At 47.2% G+C, this 25,071-nt stretch overlaps 2 protein-coding genes across 3 annotated transcripts in view; one reads left to right on the plus strand and one right to left on the minus strand.

Moving 5' to 3' along the window:
* Positions 1 to 2,123: 2,123 nt before the first annotated feature.
* MRPL41 (mitochondrial ribosomal protein L41) lies at positions 2,124 to 2,599 on the minus strand. The gene has a single exon (XM_057407379.1). It carries the CDS (start codon positions 2,573 to 2,575, stop codon positions 2,219 to 2,221), a length of 357 nt encoding a protein of 118 aa, XP_057263362.1. The 5' UTR covers positions 2,576 to 2,599; the 3' UTR covers positions 2,124 to 2,218.
* Positions 2,600 to 3,339: 740 nt separating this feature from the next.
* PNPLA7 (patatin like phospholipase domain containing 7) overlaps positions 3,340 to 25,071 on the plus strand; it is a 123,978-nt gene continuing 102,246 nt past the window's right edge. Inside the window, exons 1-12 of one of the 2 annotated variants that reach the window (XM_057407316.1) lie at positions 3,340 to 3,387; positions 5,735 to 5,800; positions 6,170 to 6,257; positions 6,867 to 6,949; positions 9,878 to 9,966; positions 10,315 to 10,455; positions 11,923 to 12,082; positions 13,123 to 13,203; positions 19,063 to 19,191; positions 20,722 to 20,802; positions 21,534 to 21,678; positions 22,206 to 22,298. In XM_057407316.1, coding sequence (XP_057263299.1) covers positions 3,355 to 3,387; positions 5,735 to 5,800; positions 6,170 to 6,257; positions 6,867 to 6,949; positions 9,878 to 9,966; positions 10,315 to 10,455; positions 11,923 to 12,082; positions 13,123 to 13,203; positions 19,063 to 19,191; positions 20,722 to 20,802; positions 21,534 to 21,678; positions 22,206 to 22,298 — 1,189 coding nt within the window. In that variant the 5' untranslated portion in view covers positions 3,340 to 3,354. Of the gene's footprint in view, positions 3,388 to 5,656; positions 5,801 to 6,169; positions 6,258 to 6,866; positions 6,950 to 9,877; positions 9,967 to 10,314; positions 10,456 to 11,922; positions 12,083 to 13,122; positions 13,204 to 19,062; positions 19,192 to 20,721; positions 20,803 to 21,533; positions 21,679 to 22,205; positions 22,299 to 25,071 lie in introns of those variants that run through there. The other variant, XM_057407315.1, reaches the window with a different exon arrangement.

Genomic DNA, 25,071 nt, shown 5'->3' on the forward strand with positions numbered 1-25,071 from the left:
GTCATAAAATTGCATCTGGAATTACAAATGTCTAACCTGTATCCATCCTCTCCTTTTGGACAGTATTTCTCTAAAGACACTGAAAATCATCGATTTCAGTTGGGTAGCTGCTCTTCAGAGCAGTAAATGAGTGAAAATGAATGGCACAGTTTGGCAAAGAAACCCCAGCGTTTTGGTTTGTATTTGTTAATGAAAATTAAGTTTGGTCTTCAGCACTCCAGAGGCCTTTCAGGGTTCTCTAGTAAGAAACCAGCACTTGGAAAAGACACTAAATTCGGACTAGCACTGCCACCAAAAAGTCCACCACTAGAACTGAACAAAGTCACTAATCTTTTACCCTCTATTAGTGTTTTCCTCAGCTCTTCATGTTGGCTTATTGGGATTGGCATGACAACGTGCTATCAAATGCTGATGTTGGAAAGACGTGCAACTTTATTATCCCAAAGGGAATTCAATTTAGAGAAGAAGCACAATTTAGAAGTTTAATCTCAGTGAGAGCACCCAGGGCTTGTCCCTGTAGTGACACAGCTTTGGACTACAACTCCATCTTAAAACTTTGTAATGCTTTTTTATTGCCACATGAGATTAAGAGGAGTCCAAGGTGGGCAAAGCTGGAGAGGGGTCACCAATGCACCCAGACTGGGGCACTTGAGTTATGTGTTATGCCAGACTTGCTTTGCCTGAGGGATGAGGATTCTCCTGTTTAATCAGCCCTTATGCAGGGAAGGTGAATTGTTGAACCCAAGTTGGTGCGGGCATTCAGGGGTGCAGGACATGTTGCTCTACAGCCCTGCCTTCAGCTCTGGCCCTATGGCAGAGCTCATCCTTCTGGAAAGTGCCAGTGGAGCCCAAGAAACATCTCCAGAGGGAGGGGGCAAAACACCACCTCTGCCCACGCACCCTGTCCCCAGCTGGAGGCAGAAAACTGCTTTGTGCAGCCATTACTCTGATGGGCTTACAGATGAATGAACCCCTCTCAGCCCTGATCCAGCTCTGGGGCAACAACACAAGAGGGATGTGGAGCTGTTGGAGCAAGGCCAGAGGAGGCCACAAAGATGCTGCGAGGGCTGGAGCAGCTCTGCTCTGGAGCCAGGCTGAGAGAGCTGGGCTGGGGCAGCCTGGAGAAGAGAAGGCTCCTGAAGGGGAGACCTTAGAGCAGCTCCAGTGCCTAAAGGGGCTGCAGGAAAGCTGGAGAGGGGCTTGGGACAAGGGCCTGTAGGGCCAGGCCAAGGGGAATGGCTTTAACCTGCCAGAGGGGAGACTGAGATGAGCTCTTAGGCAGAAGCTCTTCCCTGTGAGGGTGCTGAGGCGCTGGCACAGGGTGCCCAGAGAAGCTGTGGCTGCCCCATCCCTGGCAGTGTTCAAGGCCAGGTTGGACACAGGGGCTTGGAGCAAGCTGCTCTAGTGGAAGGTGTCCCTGCCCGTGGCAGGGGTTGGAGCTGGATGAGCTTTAAGGCCCCTTCCAGCACAAACCAGTCTGGAATTCTAAGAAAACATGCTCTTTCCAATGGCATTAAAAATTTAGAACTCAGCAGTTTCTTCTTTAAAGCACTGCATACTGTTACGTGTCACTTGTATCCACTTAATTTGATGATCAGGAAGACTCTGCTCTGCCAGGAATTTATATCCAAAAATAACAATTCCTGAGCCATGCTTCATATACAGTCAGTTACTCTGTAGCCTCAAGCAGCTGCGCTAAGGACCGGACATTCAATGCACCCATGAACTGCATCTTGAGTTACTCTGAAAGCTTTACACCTTGAAAAGCTCATCACGGGCTGCAGGTCTCTCCTCAGAGGGAGTCTAGGGCATGGACAGGGCTCAGTCCATTGACAAGTTCCTACTACCTGTGACTGCTGCTCGGTGTGAGTGGTAGCAACACCCTGCTCCCCACAGGCGGGGAGCCCCACGCTGCCCTAGGGTGACACGCTGTGACACCCCCGCCCCTCCCCGTTCCCCGAGCCAGGAATTCCTGCCGCGAAGGAACCGTGATGTTTCAGCAACCCAGAGAGAAGCCACCTCCCGCTCCCAGCAGCTCCGGACATGCCATGATGGGAGATAAGCACCAACTGCCTCCCCCACCCCCGTTCCCCGCGATGTGTATCAGACACTGCAGACAGACCGAGGAGGAAGGGTTTGCTTTTAATGGCCGGTGTCCGGAGCAGTCCCGTTCCGGTGCCGGTGAGGGTCGTGCCTCGCCGGGCGGCGCCGCTCCCGCCTACCGCATGTAGTTCTTGGGGAAGAGCTGGAAGAGCTTGCCCTCCTGCGTGGGCTCGAAGCCGTACTTCTCCAGGTTGTTGGGGTCGAAGGTGCCGTCCTTCACGTCCTTCTCGATGCGCGGAGCCACCAGCTCGCTGAAGAGCTGCTTGGCCGTGGCGGGCGGCTCGGAGCCCTCGGGGGCGCGGTACGACACGTACGGCTTGAGCTTGAAGCCGGTGAGGTCGGGGACGATGAACTCCGGCACCATCTGCGGGATGCGGATGAACTTCTTGCCGGCCGTGAGCACCCCGGCCCGCCGGGCGCCGCGGCCCTTGTAGTGCGTGCGGGGCCCGCGCTTGCTGGTGAACGGCGACATGCGGTCCGCGCCCCGCACGAGCCCCCGGGCGGGACATTGCCCTGGGGGACCTGCTTTTGGCGTCTGTGCTGCGTGGTTTGGTGTAATGGGGCTTAGGGGGGAGCTCGGTCTGATGGGGAGGCCCGGGGCTGGCGGGGCCGCGCTGGTCTGTGAGGGGTCTGCCCCAGTAAACAGCGTCCCCCGGCAGCAGCTGCTCCAGTGCCTTTCCAGAACCAGGAAATGGTTTGTGTTGGAAGGGACCTCAAAGCTCACCCAGCTCCAACCCCTGCCCCGGGCAGGGACACCTTCCACTGGAGCAGCTTGCTCCAAGCCCCTGTGTCCAACCTGGCCTTGAACACTGCCAGGGATGGGGCAATGTTCGGTTCCTCACAGACACCGACCCCCTGCGGTGGCTCCGCGGGTGCTGCAGGGTGTAGGCACCGGGGTCCTGTTCCCGTGGGTGCTGCCAGCACTTGGGGAGTCTCGGGGGGAGGCTTCTCTGAGGAGAGCTGAGGTACAGCAGAGCCAAGCTCCGTCGTACACAGCCCAGAGGACTGGTGTTGTCGGTGCCGGTATCAGAGCCTCTCCTCGAAAGGGTGCTGGGCTCTGTTGCTCAGCTCAGAAGAAAAGAAGTAGAAAACCACCCAGCTTCCCCTAACTTGGCTGGTTCTGCCGGACAGGAAGAGCTGTTCTGGTGACGCTTTGTGTTGGGGAGTTCAGAAGAGTTTGGTTTAGAGTGAGGCCATCTCTTAACTGGCTCTTGTCTTGTTTTCATTTGTGCTCCTGCCCTATCTCTAGACATGGATGAAGACGGCAACAGCACCAGCCTTGAGGTACGATATGCTTTGTTGTTGATTTTGGATGTCTTTGTTTCCCCGTTGCTGTCTGCAGAAGCTGAAAGCTGCTGTGCTGAATTTGATAATGTTTGTGTAATGTCTTTAGCTGCCTTTACTTTGTAAACACCTTTCCTGCAAGATTTTTGTCTTTCCAAAAACTTCAGTATTAGTGCAGTTTTGTGTGTGGTTTTAGTATTTTAAATTTTAACATGTTTTTTACTGCAAACCATTCAAAATCTGCTTCATGTTCCAAGCTGTTAGTGTGATGATCTGATTGAAGTGCCTTTTGCTTCAACAGTATGTTTTTTAGCCTAAAGTTGGCAAAATGTGGTGTTCTTTGGCCACAAGCTCTTCTTGAGTTTGTTCTTGCTTATAAATACAAACGTCATAGTCCTGTGGCAAGGCCCGTGGTGCTTGTCACAGCAATGAAGGATAAGGCCCACGATAGGAAGCAATTCTTTCCCGCAACTAAAACCAGCACACATCCCACCTGCACACTGCTGAGAAGTGTTCTGGGAAAATCCAGTACTTGTAGTCAAGCTGTGGGTGAGTGGAGCCATGTGTGACCTGTAGAGAGAGCTGAGCTTTTGTTCAAGCCCCATCCAGCCTGGCCTTGAGTACTGCCAGGGATGGGGCAGCCACAGCTTCTCTGGGCACCCTGTGCCAGTGCCTCAGCACCCTCACAGGGAGGAGCTTCTGCCTAAGAGCTCATCTCGGTCTCCCCTCTGACAGGTTAAAGCCATTTCCCTTGGCCTATCCCTACAGGCCCTTGTCCAAAGCTCTTCAGGTTTTTTGTAGCCCCTTTAGGCACTGGAATACTCTGTGTAAGACACAGAGGAAGCTCTGGAGTGCTGCTAGAGCCCTCCTCTGAGAGGTCCTGCAGGCTTGGGCTGTCAGGTGGCCCTGCAGAGCTGATGACTCCACCACCACCTCATACTTCTCTCAAATGCTGTCCTGTACCAGTAGCTGTTGACGTGTCTCAAGTATCTGTACGGGTGCAACCTGTCTGCTTCCTTGGTCTGCTTTTCCTGGAGGATTGTCAGTGCTTGAGAGGACACTCCATTAGGCAGGGAGGGGAAATACCATGTCTTCACTGGTGTTCATGGGAAACCTTGCAAGAACCTCTTGGTTTTTCTTGGAGGTGTGAATTTCCTCTTTCCCTTGTTGCTTTTCTGCACTGAGACACGAGGGCTCTGGCTGTGTATGTACAAGGTTTATTCTTTTGCTCATGGATATGTTTCTTCTCCTGACAGCAGCAATGTGACTGTCAGTTGGCAACTACTATGGTTGCTGTTATTTGAGACCCCACAGGCCTGCACAGTAGCAAAACTGAGCGTGTCCCTGACACTGTCAAGGGGAAATCAGTGCAGTGACCACAACAGATGCACCAAGAACGTTTTACCAGCATGTGTTGGATTTGTTGCTAACAAATTTTCATCTTTTCATTTGTTTTTTTTCCAATTCTTGTGACTTTCCACTACAATCCCACTAATAATAGTCTGACAAATGTGGTGGTAGGGTTAGTTTGACTCATGCTGGGAAGACAACTTGTTGATATGCCCTGTTAAAAGCAGCCTAAGATGACAAACTGCTCTGTTTGAGTTGGCTGCTTAGGCAGGAGTTTATTTATGCTGTAGAACTGGAATGAATTCCATGAGCAGGACTAGTTTGGTGGCTCCTGGTTTGCATTTCAGTTTCCTCTTGGTGACAAAGCTGAATGAGGAGGTCATCTCGGGAGCTGAGGGCAAACACTGGGCCTAGAGCTGCCTGTAAATTCAGGTCCTTGTAAGGTTGAAGACTTACAGGGAGATGTATTTGTCCTTGTACTCTGTTTCCTGCTTTTCCTAATATTTGGTTTGCTTCCCCCACTCCTCCCCATTCTGGTAAGTTTTGAGCTGGCATTTGTGAGCTTGTTTTAACTGCCAGCTTTTATCCTGATCAAAATGGTCAGCATAGGTCCCAGGACACTATACCTGCAGTTAGAACTTGTTCCCGTGTGCTTGGTTTTCTTGTTATGCTGCTTTATGACTTTTTTCTCAGTCTCATAAAGCCCTTCACATTTGGTTCTCATCCTTGTTGCTTCAAGTAAGATAGGATCACCAGGAAATGTTATCCCCTCGCTGTCTGACCCTGGTTTAGGATGCTTAGGAATGTGTTGAACTGATGCTCCACTGGTGACCCCTCTCCCTTGTCCTGTGGTGGCAAAGTGGACTTTAGATAAAAGAAAGATGTTGGAAAATAACAATGAAGTTGTGTTGCATGCAGCAGACCAGGTGCTGAGATGCTTTTACAGAGGTTTTTTTTTTCTAATGGGAGACTACTCTCACCTTCCTTTCATTGCCAGGCTGTGCTGCCAGCTGGCGGGACCCGGATCCTCCGGTTTGTGGAAGACAGGATACAAACCACTATGGTAAGTGCAGCTTCCATCAGCTTGGGGAGGACTGGCTGTGCAAAACTAGGAGATAGCTTCGTGCGAGGTGTAGGAGTTCTACTAAGTCACAGCCAAAGTCTGAGTGTTTGTTTCTTTGCTGTTGCTGTGCATGAGGCAGGAGTTATTCCTGTTGTTTCATCTCATGCACATGGAGTTGATCACAGATCTCTGGGGAAAAAATGCTGAATATCTCGTATGTGAACTTATGAGTGAATTATTTATGAACGTACTTGACTTGTAGACATCTTACTGGAGTGTGCTCAGTGTGCTCCAGCCCTCCACAAAGTACTTAATAATTCTCAACATTAGAAGTTACTAACTTCTTTCCCTGCTAAATTCCTCTCACAGCTGACTGGAATTGCAATTGGAGCTGCAGTCGCATTACTACTCATAGCAGTTGTGGTGTTTGTCGTTTACAGAAGAGTCAGACAATCTAGTAAGTACTTAATGACTGTGTGTGTTTTAAACACAGTTTTCTCTGCTACCTTCAGTGTGTTTATAGCAACATGGGGTAGATGTTAGCTGTGAAGGTTGTGGTTCTGGCAGGAAGACAGCTTTAAAAGGGTGAAGAACTTGTGTTGATTCACTCACCCAGGTCTGAACATAGAATTCCTGTCACGTGCAGGATGCTGCAGGGTTTTATTTTCTCTGCTGTGTGATATCTTTAGTATCAGTTGCAAATCATGCAAAGAATTTCAACCCTGCTACGATTTCAGTGTCACAGTAATGAGAAATGGCTGAACTGGAGGTTTCCCGTGTGAGATTAAAATTACCTGAGCCTTGTATCCATGGAGAGAGCCTTTTTCTCTGCCCTGGGGATTAGGTAGAGCCTGAAGCCAGCTCTTCCCTAGTCTGCCTTGGCTAACCAGAGCTGGGTAATGAGGTATCTTGTGTTGGTTCACATTCCAAAGCTTGCTGCTTTGGAGACGGGAGCCATGGCTGTTAAGCGTGTGTTATAGCACAGTTACCAACCTGTGCTCAGTGTCCTTCCCTTCATTGTGGAGCTGCAGGTGGTGGTCTCTGATGTGGTACTTCTGTGTTCCAGAGCAACCTCAGCCTCAGGTGCCTCAGTACCGATTTCGCAAGCGGGACAAGGTGATGTTCTATGGGCGGAAGATCATGAGGAAGGTGAGTGCCTCTGGCACGGGGAGGGGGAAGTAAAGGTTAAAATCCAGTCTGGGAGGTGCTGTGGACTTTGCAGTGCTTCACTTCCTTACCCTGGCCCAGGGCCTTCAATGTATAAAATTCCATTGGATTTTGGGGGATATTTCAAGACTCCTGGAATTCTGACAGTCTCTGGTGGAACAGCGATGGCTTCTGCTCCTCCAGGCCTTCCCTTTCAAGAATATCTGCATCAGTGAAGGTAGTAGTAAATCAGTGACTGTCTGACTTCTCTATGGATTTGGTGATTGTTTAATCTGTTCTTCTCAGTGTTTGAGATTTCAGTGAAGATACTCAGTGTATCCTGTATTCAGGATTGTCCTTTTCAGATAATGACTTCCAGTACTGCCTTTGCTTTCCAAGCTGACACCTCTCCCACCTGAGTATGCAGCCTGGTTGGGAGGAGCACAAGCACTTCACTGAGCTCTTGTGTTCTGTACTCACCTGCAAACAGGACTTATCAAACTGTCTCATTAGAGACTGTTCAAGAAGGGTTTATCCCAATGTTGAAGTCATTGCCTTGGATTGTCCCAGGGAATCCCGCCTGTGCTCTCAGGTTCCTGTCCTGATATCATTCCTGTCCCGATGTCATTCCTGTCCCATTGTTCTGAAAGGTCTCATCAGGAATTTTCCATCAGTTGGGAATCTTTCAGCATCAGCTGGTTAAGTCCCTTGAGGCCATGGCTGCCTGTTTGATATGAACTGCCCCTTTTATTTATTTGTTTTTTTTTGCTTTTATCTTTGCAAGTGGCTCTTTCTGGAAATTGTGGCAAAGTGAATTGAGGAAACCTGCAGACAGCCATTTCCGTTAGAGGATTAGGTTACTGTCAGTGGGTGTGCTGGGTGTTCAGCACGAATTCCAGTTATCTGAGGAGAATAATCTTACTGTCTTTCTTCTCAGGATATGTTTCCTTTGAAGCTACTGGAGAAGAGTCTCCCAGTGCCTAAAGGGGCTACAAGAAACCTGGAGAGGGGCTTTGCACAAGGGCCTGTAGGGACAGGCCAGGGGGAATGGCTTTAACCTGCCCGAGGGGTGACTGAGATGAGCTCTTAGGCAGAAGCTCTTCCCTGGGAGGGTGCTGAGGCGCTGGCACAGGGTGCCCAGAGAAGCTGTGGCTGCCCCATCGCTGGCAGTGTTCAAGGGCAGGTTGGACACAGGGGCTTGGAGCAAGCTGCTCTAGTGGAAGGTGTCCCTGCCCATGGCAGGGGATTGAAACTGGACAAGCTTTAAGGTCCCTTCTAACTCCAGCCATTCTATGGTTCTACATAATGTATGTAGAACGTGAGATTCATTTATTTTCCTGACTGACAGTACCACTGCGATCAAAAGAGCTCATCTTTTCAGCAGGGTGAGGAGGGGATGTGTCAGTGCAGTGGTTTTGTTTGGTGGTGTTACAAGCTTGTGCAGTAGGTCCTGGAGGCTGAGGTGACTTCCTTACTTACCATTTCCCATACCAAAATCTATGTAGTGGCTTCATGGACCTCCATGTGCAGTTTTAGTATGTAAGATTCTATTGCTAACTCCTGTCTTTAGGAAGCTGCCTGTTACTCGGGTGGGAACTCGGACCCCTTTTCAGAGTACCAGATGGTTACTGATTGCTTGTAGTCATCTGTTGAATGATGGTGGGTACAGACAGTGAAGGAGAAAGGCTGCTTAATCCTGACTTAAGTGCTCTCTGCCATCCCTATTATAGAGCCAGAACCAGGGTGTGGGTCTGGTGGGCTCCCAGAGGGAGATGGGGGGCAGGAATGGGACTGGCCCCCGTTGGGAACAAAGCCCAGAGCATGGCTGAGGGGTCTGAGCTGTGCCCTGCAGGGTGACAGGCTTGAGTGTGTGTGTGCTCCTATGTTGCTGGGGCACCTAAAGCCAACATCTGTATTAAAACAAGGTGCAGGTAGGTAACCTGGCTTTGTTAGTCCCTGCTTGTTGAGGAGCACTGCAGCCCTCTGCCTCCACACTGCTGATCTATGCTGGGGTGAATTCAGATGCTAGGGCTAAATTAAACACTGTGCTCAGTTCTGGAGCTCTGTTTTGTTGTGGAGGGAGGAGGTTACTCCTGAGCCTTGCTTTTGCTTTGCCAAAAAAGCCCTCAGTGAAAGGAAGTTGTGTGTGTTGCCAGTGATTTTAATGTTCTTCAACACAGCTGTTCATATGGAACACAAGAAGTAAAGAGCACTTAGAATTCCCCGTGGTAAATCATTTCAGGTAGTGTTTGGTTTGGACTTTTAGACCTTGCTTTTTGCTGTTATTCCTGAAGAAGACGTAGACTATAACAAACTAACCTCTGATGGTTGTACTTCGTGGACTTTTGATAAAGTACCAAGATTTTACTTAAACAAAAAACCCCCACAAAAACCCACCAAAGGGCCTCCAAACCAATTTCAGATTGGTTTTTGTGAGAGAAACTTCTTCCTGGGGTTCAACTCTTAGAGAAACAAACGGAGAGTGTTTTAAAGGTAGCTCAGGAGGGGGTTTCCTGCTCTGCAGTTGTTGCATTTCTCCAGCAGGTGGCACTTGGTCACCGGTAAAACCGCGTGAACGCGCTGCTGCAGGTCTGGGTGCTGCTGGTCTCCAGCTCAAACATGAACCAGGCCCGTTTGGGAGCATCAGTGCTTCACATGTCACTTGGCTGCCTGGTACTGAGTGTTCCTGAGTAAGAACCCGGTAGCCAAGGGCTTCCATTACCACTGTACTAGTCACTTACTAAACTTGTTTTCTAGAAAGAAGCTGATCGTAGAATCAATGTTCCAGTCCTCTGGGGTCTCACACGAGTGCTTCACTGTGCTCATGGTCTAATGACTTGGTAGATGAGAGTTGGAACCTTTGGAGGTTGGAATAATGTGTTCGTGTTTCAGTTTTTAATGAGTGGTTTTGCTGTCATTGTTTCCCCCTAGGTTACAACCCTCCCAAACTCCCTGGTTGGGAACACTGTGCCTCGCCAGCGGATGCGGAAACGCGCAAAAGTGTTATCTTTGGCTAAAAGGTACTTGGGCCTTTGGGAAGGAGAATATTCATGCCGTGGAGGCTGGTTTTGGGGTTTGTTCTTTGTGGTGTGGAACCTATCCCAAGCATCACACTTCTCCATACTGCTGGTTTTTGACAGCCTGGTACTTTCCTGGGGAGTTTCCAGTGGTTTGTGCCTGCAGTAGCGTCTCCGATTTTGCTGAAGGAGGGCAGGAGGGTGGAACACCCCTGTTTTATCTGGTTGATAAGGGTTGCTTTTAGGCAGAGTGTGCTCTAGTATTGCACTCTGCTGTGGTGGCAGTGCAAAGCCCATGCTTAAAACAAATGAAGGAGTTCCTGAACTTCCTCACATGTGTTTTCTCTGCAGGATTCTCCGGATTAAGAAGGAGTGTCCCACTCTGCAGCCCAAAGAGCCGCCTCCCTCTTTGCTAGAGGCAGATCTGACAGAGTTTGATGTCAAGAATTCCCATTTGCCTTCCGAAGTCCTATACATGCTTAAAAATGTCAGGTAACGTTAAATGGGAAGATAAGTTTGGATATGGGTTTTGCTGGATGTTCAGGTGATCTGAGCATTTGGCAGTTTGCATCAAGTCTTAAATTTTATCACTGCATGGTCAGAAGCTTTAAGGAGTTGTCTGAAAATTCATCTGAGCACGAGGAAAGAACAAATCATAGAATCACAGAACTGGTTTGTGTTGGAAGGGACCTTAAAAGCTCCTCCAGTTCCACCTCCTGCCACAGGCAGGGACACCTTCCACTAGAGCAGCTTGTTCCAAGCCCCTGTGTCCAACCTGGCCTTGAACACTGCCAGGGATGACATCTAATTCTCTAAAAACTTTAGGGAAATCTTTGAGTGCATTAAAAAAACTAAAAGGACATGGGTTAGTGGCCTGAATTCAGGATAGTGATCATAAAGCTATCTGTTCTAACGTGAGCAGATTCCTGTCAGTGCATTTGAAAAAATCCCCTTTAGACTGTATCAGCTACTTTTTTTTGTACAGAAAACACCAAAATTGGTAAATGTTAATTGGATCCCATATTGACAACTCCATAAACTGCAGAATCTTCACTTCTTGGGCTAAAAAGTGTGCAAGTGGAATCAAAGTTAACTTAATCCCCACAGTTCTTTGGTGGGTTGAGACAAGGGATGGGCGTTGTGCCTATTCAGCAAGGGGTTAAATTTGCTGACCCAGCAAAGAGGATGAGATCTGATCTGCAATTTTGGTTTTGTTTGTGTGTGCTTATTTCTCTCCCAGTTATGGTACAGTTTAGTCCTGAAGGTCAAACACGCTCTATTAAAACTGCTATTTAAGTCACCTGAACTTTCTGCCGTGGAATTCTGACCTCCTGTGACTAATTGATGTTGCAGTAGAATTTGATTGATTGAGCCTGTTAAAATGTGAGCTCGTGGGGCCATGAGAGGGTCCCTCTGGTGCTGTGCTGATCAGCTTTAAGATGCGCATTTCTGTCTGCCTGGTAGCAAATGGGTAGTTTCAATGTCAGAGGAGCCCAATTGCACTTTGCCAGCAGGAGATGGAATATTCCAGACTTACAGGTACATGCAGATGACAGGAATTTTCCCCTTTTTTTTCAGTATTCCTCATGTTCTGGTTTGTGGGCAGGGAGCTGTACTGAAAGGGAAAGCTCCATGGGGTAACTTCTTGTGCAGTATGTGAATCTTGCAGGCTTTTATATTTCTCCCCCTTCCAAAGCTGCTGTTGGATTGAGGAAGACTGGATGTACTTCCTTTGGAGCCTGCTGGTGTTGCTTGGGGAGCTACTCAAAAAAGGATCTGCAGTGTTTTCAGTGTTTCTCAGTGCTCTGCACTTGTGTTGAGGACTCCTGCTCTTCTTGCCATGCCACAAGCAGCTCTGGTGTTCCTCTGCTGTTCGTGCAAGGTGCTCTGCTAATATAGAAAGGATTTTCCAAGATCAATGTTAATTTTAGGTGTCCCTTTGCCTTTTCTTCCCTGCAGGGTCCTTGGCCACTTTGAGAAGCCTCTTTTCCTGGAACTGTGCAAACACATGTTCTTTGTGCAGCTGCATGAAGGTGAATACATCTTCCGCCCTGGGCAGCTGGACAACAGCATCTACGTGGTGCAGGATGGCAAGCTGGAAGTCTGCATTCAGGAGAGTGTAAGAACAAACTGGTCTGTGGTTCTTGAGATAAATCACTTGGCAGAGCATACAAGCCAGCATGAATCATTAAGCATTGATTAAACTTAGACATTTGAATGATCATGATTTAGAAAGGATTGCCTCAAACTACTTCAGAGCTATGGTATTTGTAAAGATCAAGGTTTTTAGGTATGGTGCCCAGCGTCTTAGAGAATAAAGCCTAGTGCTGATCAGGCATTCTGAAATGTTCTCATGAGCTCTGGCTGCATAGTTACTGAGGAAAAGCAGGGTGCAAGATAGGTTCTGAGTGCTGTTGGGAACATTCTGTTCTTGGCTGGTAGCTATATAGACCAGTTTGGTATCCAGAGCAGAAGAACCTGAGTGTGCTCTATGCAATAATGCTCTGCTGTGTTAGTAGCAGGGTTGTCTGGGAGGGGGAACATCCAGAATTCACTTTTGGGTAAACATGGAAAAGAAGTGATGGCTTGTTTTGTGGGTGAGTATTGAAATGCTGCATGGCAGCCCTTGCCACCCCTTCTGCCAATTTAGATGGGATGATTTCTTGACTGAGCTTTGAGTTTAGCTTTAATTTATGAACAGTTTTCTTGTGGCTGAAAATGCAGAGGTTTGTCTTAGTAAATTATACCATGTTTCATGATTTCTGCATAGTTTTGCATTTTGCTGTTGTTTTGTGCAGAACATTGACATGTCATCCCTCTTGACATGTAACCCCTCAAATAAAGGGAGATGATTCTGTCTCAAAGTGAAGGGAGCTGTTTTAAAGTTGTTGTTCCACAGCAAAAACAAGCAGGTCACATCTCCCTTGAAACAAACTGGCTTTTAGTTTCTTTTAATTCGTCGCTTTCAGAATGGTGGTTTAAACCTTTGGTGGTTTGAATTAGCACATTTCCAGAGCATAGAGAAAGCAAACACCCAAGTTGCAGCGAGAGACTGTTTCTTTTAGGGCTGCTGAAACACTGAGCAGCTTCCTTAAGTGCTTCCTGTCTGCCAGGTGTGCAGCTCTGAGCTTACACTGATCTTCTGTGCTGCACTTGCAGGATGGAACAGAAGTGGTTGTGAAGGAGGTGCTGGCAGGAGACAGTGTCCACAGCCTTCTCAGCATTCTCGATGTGATCACGGTAAGTTCATGACCAAGCAGTGCTGCTTTGTCACAGAGCTCTTTGGTGGGAGTTGACTCTGAATATTACCAGGAAAGGATCAGGATGGAAAATATTCCTTTGACCAGTTCTTCTCCTTCTCCCAGTCCTCCCCAGTTGTAAGCTTAGCTCTGTGTAAGCTGGTTGTGGGATGTGTAGCCTGCCAGTGTAACACTGGCTATTTCTGATAAGCAGTAGGATTGGAATTACTATTCTGTGGCTGGAAAACTGGGATATAGTTTGATTTGCTCAAGGTCACAGAGCAGTCGGAGGAGGAGCAGGTCAGAGCCACAAGTCCAGGCTTTTACACTGTCTGATTTGTTACTTATTGAATTTATTTAGTCTAATGAGAATAAATCTGGCAGTTGTTATTGCTGTAATTACACTGTGACACCAGTTGATGAGTTCAGTTTCTGCCTCCCATGTGCATGCTGCTGGTGCCCCTCTGAAGGTTGTGCTCTTTGACAGGCAACAAGCTCGAGGCTGGTGGGTTGTGTTTATTGCACATGTGTATGTGTTTAGTGCTGTGGATTTTGTTGCAGTTGGAATTCCAATGTTGGAATTGTCACAGTGCATCTATTTAGTAATACCTGAATAGAAGGTGGGGAATTCATCATCTTTGATAATACACAAGCACTGAAAGTGCTTCCTTGGGAGATAGTGATAGTTGAGAGGGCGAGGATAACGTAATCAATAAGTTGTTCATGTTTGACCTTGTACCATGTTTCTCTTGTGCTTGCCTGTCTCCTTTCATTACAAGGTGCTGTTATTCTCTGTGTAAGTAGTTTTAATGGTTCTGTGGAGTGTTCTTTGCCACTATTAGATGCAGGTGTATCTCAATGTATCTATAATTTCCATGAAACCTATGGAAAGAGAAACAAATTTAAAGCTTGGTCACGCTTTCTTCTGTAGAAAGCAATGTGAATAATTTGGGCTGTGCCAGTCTGGTTCTTGCTGTCAAATCCATATTAATAGCAGATTCAGAGGTATCTTTGCCCTTTACTTCTATCAGTAAATTTTCTTAATGCCAGTATTCCAAAGAGCAGGACCGTCATATAGGAGCATCAATCCCAGTCGTGTTCTTTGCCTATATTCTCTTGGAATAAACAAGGAGGAGTCCTTCTGGTAGAACAGGGGGGTGTGGGTTTGGTTTTTCAGAGCATGATTGCCATTCATTATGTGTTGTGGTTGGTTTCTTAATGTTGGTTTTGCTTTTGTAATTCTCATTCAATCATTTTTTCCTCTCATTAGTTACAACACTGGTAAATGAGAAAATCAAAATGATTGAAAGTGTTGCCAAGAGTTACCAGCATGCAGATGGGTACAGAACAAACCCTTTGCCGTTCCTCTTGCTAATATAACTTGTTCTCATTTATTTTTACAACTCTCTGTCTGGTTTTCCAGCTTTTTGAACTGGTTGTTTTATTTCTGTTTTTCCTCTTCCTTATGCTCTTTGCTGACTTTAGGCATAGGAAGTTGTATGAAAATGGGCAAGGAGAGAGAAAGTAGCATTGATCAGAACAGAGGAGACTTGGCAGTGGCATTCAGATTAGTGAGTCTCATAACTACCTGCAGACACCAGAACCTTAATGAAGTTCCACTGTACCACCAAATATGGATCTGACATGAAGAAACAAATGTATCTGAGAGGATTTCAGTTGTCTGAGCTGAATTTGTGAGTCCTTTGGCTGACTTAATAATATTTGCTGTACCACTGATACCCCACTGGTTTGAGAGATGTGCAGGAAAATTGGAGGTTGCTGCAAGAAGTGGTGACCTCTTGTTGGATCTAGAAGAAAGTCACACAAGAGGCACTTTTCTAATTGAGTTTTCCTGTTGTTTAAATTGAAAAGTCCCCTTAGATCCACTAACTACAAAGATAGTGGATGTGACATGAGACGTGTTCTGCACATCTCACTTATTCTGACCAGCTAAATGCTGCTTGTGTAAAACTCGGAGGAGGAGCACACACAGTGCTTGCTGTTGATTGCTGGAGCTTTGGGGTTTACTCTTCTTTTGTCCTCCATATGGAGATGGTATTTGGAAAACTGTGAGCAGGTGGCACAGTTGGAATGAAAAAGAAGGGATGGGGAGGAATATGGATCAGTTGACAGTGACTTAGGAGGGGAAAAAAGAAAGTCTGAGAATTAAAAGAAGCTGAAAAGCCACTTGGATAAAGGTGAGCCTGGAGGCTCAATTGTGTTTAAATGCAGTGGACATGATGGATGAAGTTATAAAGAAGTGACTGGTTGCTGCAAGAACCCTTTGTTAAAGCTGTGTGGTGTAGTGTGGAGGGTGGCAGATTGGAGCAGAGGAAGATGAAATCCAGGCAAGGGGACATGGAGAATACAGCAGGTTTTCTGTGTCTCTCGTAGCAGATTTCTTACCCAAATTCATTTGGACTTGGCCATGAGAAGGACTTGGAGCTGTTGGAGCGAGTCCAGAGGAGGCCATGGAGATGCTGTGAGGGCTGGAGCAGCTCTGCTCTGGAGCCAGGCTGAGAGAGCTGGGCTGGGGCAGCCTGGAGAAGAGAAGGCTCCTGAAGGGGAGACCTGAGAGCAGCTCCAGTGCCTAAAGGGGCTGCAGGAAAGCTGGAGAGGGGCTTTGGCCAAGGGCCTGTAGGGCCAGGCCAAGGGGAATGGCTTTAACCTGCCAGAGGGGAGATTGAGAGGAACTCTTAGGCAGAAGTTCTTCCCTGGGAGGGTGCTGAGGCGCTGGCACAGGGTGCCCAGAGAAGCTGTGGCTGCCCCATCCCTGGCAGTGTTCAAGGCCAGGTTGGACACAGGGGCTTGGAGCAAGCTGCTCTAGTGGAAGGTGTCCCTGCCCGTGGCAGGGGTTGGAGCTGGGTGAGCTTTAAGGTCCCTTCCAACACAAACCAGACCATTCTATGAGTCTGTGATTAGCTGTCATCTGGATTCAGCTACTCCTCTAGCTGTGACATTTCTCACCTACCATACTTAATTACTCTGCAGCTCTTAGAACAAGATAGAATAGTTACCTGTGTTGAGAACATAAAGTTCTCTGTTGAAAAAAAAAACAGTTCACTACTGATTATTACAGCTTACCTGTTCCTTGTGAACTCAGTGTGTGATTGTAGAACAGTGGAATTTAAACATAGTAAAAATGTGCAGAGATTGATAAGAAATTGAGTTAATGGCAAGTACAGTGATGTATCCATACATTTTTGTTTATATTTGAGTACAGGAGAATTCTAAATGACTTCTTTGTCTAAAGCCAGGCTTTAAGCTGGGCTGTACAAGGGAATGTTGCATTTATTTTTGGGTTCAGCAAAGGCCCAGAAATATCATTTATTAATTTCTTTACTTAGTTAAAAGGAGCTCAGGATTCTAAAGGTGCCTGGAAGCTCTGCACTGGAGGTCAGAGATGTTGAAAGTTTCAAATCTCTCAGGAGCATGGAAATCAAAGCTATTAATATCAGCCTGTGTTTCATAGGCAGGGCAGCTGAGGTTGGGTAATTAACAAATTGGTTCCAATTAATCTCATTTAATTTTAGAATCTGCCTCATTCTGACTTCCAGAGCAGCAGACAGAGCTGGAGCTTCAGCCTCCACAGTGGTGGTAGCTGTATGGAACATATGCTGTTTGGTTTTGCTGTGCTCTCTGGCCAGGAATTCTTTTGCAGTGATGGTAGTCAGTTGGCTGATGCTCTAGAAGACTTGCAGATTAGTGTGTGTGTAATCAGTGTGTAACATCTGTATGTTTAGAGTTTGCCTTCTGCTGCTCAGGAACCTTTAGAAGATTCTGAAGGAGGGTGACTGTTGAAGTAGAAACTCCATTTCTTCCCTAGCTCCTAGTCGGTAGCACAAAAGGGCTCCTTTTCATATGATCCCAGCCTGGTTTGTGTTGGAAGGGACCTTAAAGCTCATCCAGTTCCAACCTCCTGCCACAGGCAGGGACACCTTCCACTAGAGCAACTTGCTCCAAGCCCCTGTGTCCAACCTGGCCTTGAACACTGCCAGGGATGGGGCAGCCACAGCTTCTCTGGGCATCTTGTGCCAGTGCCTCAGCACCCTCCCAGGGAAGAGCTTCTGCCTAAGAGCTCATCTCAGTCTCCCCTCTATAAATTTGATACTGATACTGTCTTACAGATAATAACCAAAACTGGTAGTACAGTTAAACCCTGCACGTTCACATCTGAGGGAGTCCCTGGGACCAAGCAGCAGCTATTCCAAACCACCAGCTGAGTTCCCCAATATAAATATTTTCTCAGGGATATTTGGTGTCTCACAGCTCCTGGGCAAACTGTGGAGCTGAGACTTGGCTGATAAATGCTCCTCTTTGCTAGATGGAGTGCCCTGGCCATTCTGAAAACCTTGACAGTCAGTTGTTGTAGATTGTAGAACTGCCTAAGAGCTCATCTCAGTCTCCCCTCTGGCAGGTTAAAGCCATTCCCCTTGGCCTGTCCCTACAGGCCCTTGTCCCAAGCCCCTCTCCAGCTTTCCTGCAGCCCCTTCAGGCACTGGAGCTGCTCTCAGGTCTCCCCTTCAGGAGCCTTCTCTTCTCCAGGCTGCCCCAGCCCAGCTCTCTCAGCCTGGCTCCAGAGCAGAGCTGCTCCAGCCCTCGCAGCATCTCCATGGCCTCCTCTGGCCTCGCTCCAACAGCTCCACGTCCCTCTTGTGCTGTTGCCCCAGAGCTGGATCAGGGCTGCAGGGGGGGGTCTCCCCAGAGCACAGCAGAGGGGGAGAATTTCTTCCCTGAGCTGCTGCTCACTCTCTGGGGTGCAGCCCAGCACATGGCGGGGTTCTGGGCTCATGTGCACACTGAATTGGTTCATGAGGAGCGTCTCATCCTTCAATAGCACAAAATTCTTCTCAGGTGCTCCATTCCTTCATCTCTCAGCCTGTGTCTGTGCTGAGGATTGCACCAAGCCAGGTGCAGGACCTTGCATTTAGCCTTGTTGAACTTCATGAGGTTTTATCTTAGAAGTATTGGATAAATCCATATTTTATATATTACTAAATGAATTCATGACTTAAGTACTCTTTTCAGCATTTACTAGTGGGCTAGCAGGGGTGCTGTTCTTTAGCCAAGTGTTTGGTGATAGGTTTTTGTTAAATTCTGTTCTGATTCAAGAGGGAAAATCCTAAACCACATTTTTGCCTTCTAGGGTAAAAAGATCTCTGTTGTACCCACTTACAGTTTTAGCTGTCACTGCTTTGTTATTTCTCCATCTGTTCTTGAAGCAACTCAGGATGGTCTGGACTCATTTTATCTCACATCAAGGGCTGTTTGTCTTTGTCATTTGGAATATTTCATGTGGATAGATATACATATATACATGAAGATACAAACATATATATTTATCTTAGAACACAGGAAGTCTGTCTGCTGTTTGTCTCATTCTATTCTGTATGTGATTATAATACAACTTTGTTGTATTTTTGCTGATGGGTGAGTCTGTCACTGTTAGTGCAGCAAACAGCTTGGTCATCAGTTCAGATAATAAAACCAAGAAAACTTCTTTTCTCTGCACTCTAGAATAGCTGAAGTTGAAATACTCCAAACCTGGCTGTGTCTGTAGTAAAACTGTGTCAGAGCTGATGGACTTGTTCCCCTGAACCTGATATAAATACACCTCTTTGTAGCTCTTATTCCCCTGTCTCTGTTCAATGCCAGTGAAGCTGCTGCTATGACTTCTCCTGACCACGCTGCCCTTATTACACCACCTGCAGGTCATGGAGCACAAGCTTGAGGCTTTTTTGTGATCAGAGGATGTCTGTCAGGCATATATGACATCAGAGGAGAAACATGGGCAGTGATTGGGAAGGACTGGGTCTGATAATTGGTGGATTAACTTTGCATCCCTGAAACTTTCCCTTAGGGTCACCCTGCTCCCTACAAAACAGTCTCAGCCCGAGCAGCCACCCCATCCACCATCCTGCGGCTTCCAGCAAGTGCCTTTCAAGACGTCTTCCAGAAATACCCCGAAACTCTGGTTCGAGTGGTACAGGTAAGCTCTGGGTGAGGCAGAGCTGGGGTGGAGGAGGCAGAAATCACCCTAGTTTCAAAGTTACAAGGAAGGCATGTTGAAGTTCAGCAAGCTTATCATGCTTGTGCAGGTATGGAACTGGAACTGTTCCATACAGCTTCTTGTCAAGGTTTGGACTAGTTCTGCTGCTCCTCTTGCTCTTAGAGCCCTAGACTTCATGATCTCAGTGTTAATCATGTCCAGGAAGAAATCATGCAGATGTGTGGGTGTTACACATATACACACATATTGAATTGGTTTCTGCATGTGATAGCCTCTCAAATCAGCCTGACCTGCCTATAAGCTCGTTGGTCCAGATGGAGTAGAACCTGCCGGCATGGGCTCTGCCTCATGGTTATGCTTCAAAATGGCTTAGAGTGTGGAAGAGACTGTTCCATGCTTTAAGAAAGGACCAATGTACTGTTAGAAGATGTTTGTTGAGGGTTGATGCTTTGTGAAATTCACAGAATTCAGACTGATGCGAATGTCCACCTGAGAAAGAATTGTCAGCACCTGAGGAAAGAACTGTGCTTTGTGTTGGTTTTAAGTTCACTGTCCCTTGCTTTGCTTAGGCAGTTCTCAGGTGAGCCCTGCAAGTCTGTCTCTTGATTACAAGAGAGGGAGATTTAGAGGGGAGCCTGAGATGAGCTCTTAGGCAGAAGCTCTTCCCTGTGAGGGTGCTGAGGCGCTGGCACAGGGTGCCCAGAGAAGCTGTGGCTGCCCCATCGCTGGCAGTGTTCAAGGCCAGGTTGGACACAGGGGCTTGGAGCAAGCTGCTCTAGTGGAAGGTGTCCCTGCCCATGGCAGGGGTTTGAGCTGGAGGAGCTTTAGGGTCCTTTCCAACACAAACTGTTCTATGATCCTGCATGTGGAAGCCTGCACAGGGACGTGTGTACTCAGGATCTCAGTCTGGAGGGTTTGCAGTGTTGTCCCACAGGGCAGTAGTCATTCGGGACTGTCCTTTTGTTTTACTCGCACTTCTGTGTCTTTTGTCCTTGTGCCTGGATACTTTGAGTGACACATGAACCTCCTAATACTGATGGCAGAGGAGAACAGATCATTATGCCAATTTAATTTGCTCCGTGTGAGCAGATACAAGAGGGGATGGCTTAAGGGCTGGGGACGGTCAGGTGGCAGTGGTGGCTTATGTGAGTGTAGTGCTTGTAGAGCAGGAGAACAGGCTCTGTATGGAGACAGCTGGAATAATGAGGGGAAAAAATGGAAGGAAATGCTTTTATTTCAGGGCACGTTTGTTATTGGTGTTTACAGAAAACAAAAAGCATAATTTGGTGTTTGGCAGTAAGAGTTTAGATTTTTGTACCAGCAGATGATTGTGAAGTTTTTGGTAAATGACTTTGTCTTTGCCTCAGTTTATCAACTGCTAAAAAGGAGTTTCAGCTTAGGGTACAGTCTGAGTCCCTTCAAGTACTCTGGTGCATAACTGTTTAAATGCTAGAACAAGTGTGGGAGAACACTAAATCCATTCTGTTGCTTCTTGATTTCCATTTCTAGATCATCATGGTGAGGCTGCAGAGAGTGACATTCCTGGCACTGCACAACTACCTTGGTCTGACTACAGAGCTCTTCAACTGTGTGAGTTTGGGGTATACTTTATCTGCTCTCCCTGTCTGTGTCTTGGCATGGGGAGGTTTTCCTTCTTTCAGAAGCTCATAAAGCAAATGTTACGTATTAATTGAATACTCTAGAAGGTCCTTGTTACAGACAGCCCGTAAAACCTTGCCCAGGCTGATGTCTGGGGAATGGGAGGGAAGCTTAAATTTCAGAAGTTTGAAGAAAGTGCATTGGTTCACGCTGATGTATCTGCCCCACTGTGCACATATGTGACTATGTGTCAGTGGTTATAGAATGGTTTGGGTTGGAAGGGACCTTAAAGCTCCTCCAGCTCCAACCCCTGCCACGGGCAGGGACACCTTCCACTAGAGCAGCTTGCTCCGAGCCCTGTCCAGCCTGGCCTGGAACACTGCCAGGGATGGGGCAGCCACAGCTTTTCTGGGCAGCCTGTGCCAGTGACTGAACAGTCCTGACATTTATTAATGGGACTGAGTCACTTCTACCTACAACAGTTCAAAGAAGGATGTAGCCTTGGGAGAAGAGTATCAGGTCAGGGAATACTTATATGAATTGGACTGTACATGGGCTGTAATGGGATGCACCTCAGGGTGCTGAGGGAGCTGGCAGATACCTGACAGTCTTTCTTTGACTACCACAAGTGGGTGAAGGCCCCGGGGTCAGCACAGGCTCCAGTCCTGTTTAAGATGTAAGAGGGGGTGGGTTATGTCTGCTTTGCACTTTGTGTCTTGCAGCAGAGCCAAGCCATCCCCCTCATCTCTGTGACAAGTGTCACAGCTGGAGGAGGCTCAAGCAAAGCAGTGAAGAGACAAGTGTCTAATGTATCAGAGGAGGATCGTGGAGAGAAGCTGGAAAAAGCTGGGGAAGCACTGGAAATAGGTAATGTCTCTGGAAGTGTGTAGTAACTGTCCTTTGTGATGTTCTTTAATCATTGTGTTGTTGATCTTTATTTGATTAGTTAGGGATTGCAGTGCTAGGTTTGAAGTCTTTGGATTGTCCTTTGCTTTAATAGGAAATTATTGCTGTGTTCATGATATTGAGGGAGGAGGGGGAAAAAAGTGGCTCCTAACACTGACTTTGTAGGAGAGGCTGTGAAAATGCTGCACTCAGATGCTGGCAGGATGGCTGGGTGTGTGCAGGCTGCCAGGCTGAAGTGTCAGGATGAAACCTAAACCTACAGATATAGATTGAGTTGAATTTTGCCTCTGAGCCTGAAAGTTTTTAATTAAATGGGAAGCAGGAAGCAGGTTTAGACAATGTTTAACACTGGTGTTTCAAAGCCTTTAACACAGCCTTTAGTGACTTTTCAAAGTGGGCAGTGAGAGGTTCTTGCTTGTCACTAAAATTTGCTTCTTGAGGGACTATCCTGTGCTTAGATCTTTATGACTTCTGTTTGTGAATTTCAGATCCACTGAAGATTTCTGGTACAGAAAACTCTGAGCATATTTTCAGAAGAAGCCTTTCATCACCGCCCTACGCAGGGTCTCCAGAGGCTTCTAGTAAGTAGTGCTTGGCAAAGCTGTGGGCAGTGGGTTATGTACCTAATCCTGTGGGGCAGATGTGCTCTCTGGAGCACTGGGCTACTCTTCCTCATTGTGTTGGACAGTCATCTTGCAGTGGAGCTGCTTCCCAAATCAAGTGTCAGAAATGTATTTTCTGAAGTCACAAACGGATTATTATCTAAGAGAGCATTCCCTTGCTGTCTTTGCCAGCAGTGGGGAGCATACAATGATTTGTCTTCCAAGACACCTGCAAAAATGAAGAGCTTTAATAATTGATATAACTGAAACAGTGAGTTATGATAATATGCTGTCATCTTTCATGCAGAAGATGACACATGATTCTTGCTTGGCTGATGGTCCCACAGAGCACATCACATGGATTTGTTGCTTGTAGAGGAACATTTTTTGAGTGGGTAATGAAGGTGACTTATCACTGAATGCTTTGGTGAGACGTTTATGAGCTGTTTTGATGCTGCAGTATTCAGTTTGGTGAACTTCTGTCATCTCCACTTAGACATCTTCTCTGAGCCAGCTGTTTAGGTTAGCTTCATGTTCAGGGTGGAGAAACTGCAACTTCTTGGGTGAATAACAGGAGGAAGGTGTCTGTCTTTCCTTAGCCAAGTACCAAATCAGCCATCTTGAGGTAGTTAAGGTCATGCTTAGATACTGTAGCCATTATAAAGATACTGTTAATAGAGAAGTCATTTAATTGGTGGTGTAAGGGTCCTCTGGATACATTAGAAGATAACAAGTATTGCTTATGTTGACTGTTAAATGGTTTAGCAGATCAGAACATACTGTGGGTGAGGCTTAGAGAGTAAGGAGACAAGGAGGAAGGTGGGCTGAGGGAGCCCTCAGTGCTAAGGGCTTTCCCAGTGTAAGGCTTCTAACACTGACTGCTATCAAGTTAAGTTGGTTGTGTGCAGGGAGGGGAAAAATGGGTATCATACCAACTGGTTTGTGTTGGAAGGGACCCTAAAGCTCATCCAGTTCCAACCCCTGCCACGGGCAGGGACACCTTCCACTAGAGCAGCTTGCTTCGAGCCCTTGTGTCCAACCTGGCCTTGAACACTGCCAGGGATGGGGCAGCCACAGCTTCTTTGGGCACCCTGTGCCAGCACCTCAGCACCTTCACAGGGAAGAACTTCTTCCTGATATCTAATCTAAATAGATATCAGGAAGATATCTATTCATTTTTAGCAGTGGAGAGCTTATTCTCTCCTTCTTCTGTTTGTGCTGTGCAGATGTACAAGGCCCCAGTTACATTTTAGCATCATTTCATGTTACTGTCCACAGGGGTGGGTGTGACAGGGAAGCAGGATTTTGGCTAGGGATAAGGAGATCATATTTCTGAACCAGAGAAACCAGTTAAGGGAAAATACTGAACTGACCCAGGCAAGACTTGGCTTTACTTTCATGCATGTTGGGTTGTTTTGCACTGTGCATTCTAAAATGGAGCAGCAGACTCCAGTCAGTGGCGAGTTAAGTAATGCTGACTCTGAATGGAGCCACTTTCCCTCAGGCACATGCAGGCACAGTTCAGTGAGGTCTGCCTACAAGCAGCAGTGTCACACTTAAGGTAGAGTCCATGTGTGTTCTTTGAAGCTTTGACGTGGAAGGATCCTGCATACTTAGCAGTGAATACGTCCAGTTGTCCTTCATCTCTCCTTTTACATGTGTTAAGAGTTATGTCAGAGTACACAGAGCTTAGCAGAGAGAGAAGATGAAGTTTTACTGACAGAAGGAGCATATCTAATGGGTAATCATGATTTGCTTTGGTGATCAGAGCTGATTTCACAGCTCTGAGGTTACAGTCACTCTTTAGCTTCATGGGAGAAAGACATAAATAAGTCAGGTGGAGCATCTGGGGTGGTGAACAGAAAAATTAGATGAAAGTAATAGAACAAAAAGGTCTTTTGTATGTGAGAACTTCACCAGTTCTGTTGTTCCTGGAAGTAAGTGTTCATAAGTTCAGCTGAGAAGGACCTGGGAGTACTGGGGATGACAAGTTGACCATGAGCTGGCAGTGTGACCTTGCAGCCAGGAGGGCCAAGAGGTTCCTGGGGTGCATGGGGAGCAGTGTGGCAGCAGGTTGAGGGAGGTGATTCCTCCCCCTCTACTGACCCTGGTGAGGCCACATCTGGAGAACTGTATCCAGTGCTGGGCTCCTCAGAACAAGACAGACAAGGACCTGCTGGAGTAGGTACAGCAGAGGCCATAAGGATGCTCAGGGGTCTGGAGCATCTCTCTGATGGACCTGGTTAGTCTGGAGAAGGGCAAGCCTGAGAGGGGATCCAGTCAATGCAGATCAGTATATCAAAGGTGAGTTCTAGGAGGATGGTGCCAGACTCTTTTCAGTAGTGCCCAGTGACAGGACAAGGAGCAGTGGCCATAAACTAAATCACAACAAGTCTCATGTCAACATGAGGAGGAACTTCTTTACATTGAGGGTTGCAGAGCCCTGGCACAGGCTGCCCAGGGGGTTGTGGAGTGTCCTTTTCTGGAGACATCCCAAACCCATCATGGCCACGTTCCTGGGTAACCTGCTCTGGGTGGCCCTGCCTTGGCAAGGGGGTTGGACTGGCTGATCTCCAGAGGTCCCTTCAACCCTAATGGTGCTGGGATTCAGTGAACTTAATTTGTCTAAGGTTAAATAGCAGTTACCTTTTACTGGTTTGTTGGGATTTTTTTTATCAGGAGTCAAGAGAAGATGCTTTTCCTTCTTCCACACTGAGGCCCTAACCCTACAGCACAGATGCAGGAGTGTAGG

Source organism: Pezoporus wallicus, unplaced genomic scaffold, assembly GCF_028554395.1.
Source record: "Pezoporus wallicus isolate ANWC-B61680 ecotype Strahan unplaced genomic scaffold, APGP_CSIRO_Pwel_v1 contig_8234, whole genome shotgun sequence".
NCBI classification, from domain to species: Eukaryota; Metazoa; Chordata; class Aves; order Psittaciformes; family Psittacidae; genus Pezoporus; species Pezoporus wallicus.

Bases quoted from the DNA above. Each gene is read 5' to 3' on its own strand.
- MRPL41 (XM_057407379.1), bottom strand. From the start codon at position 2,575: ATGTCGCCGTTCACCAGCAAGCGCGGGCCCCGCACGCACTACAAGGGC.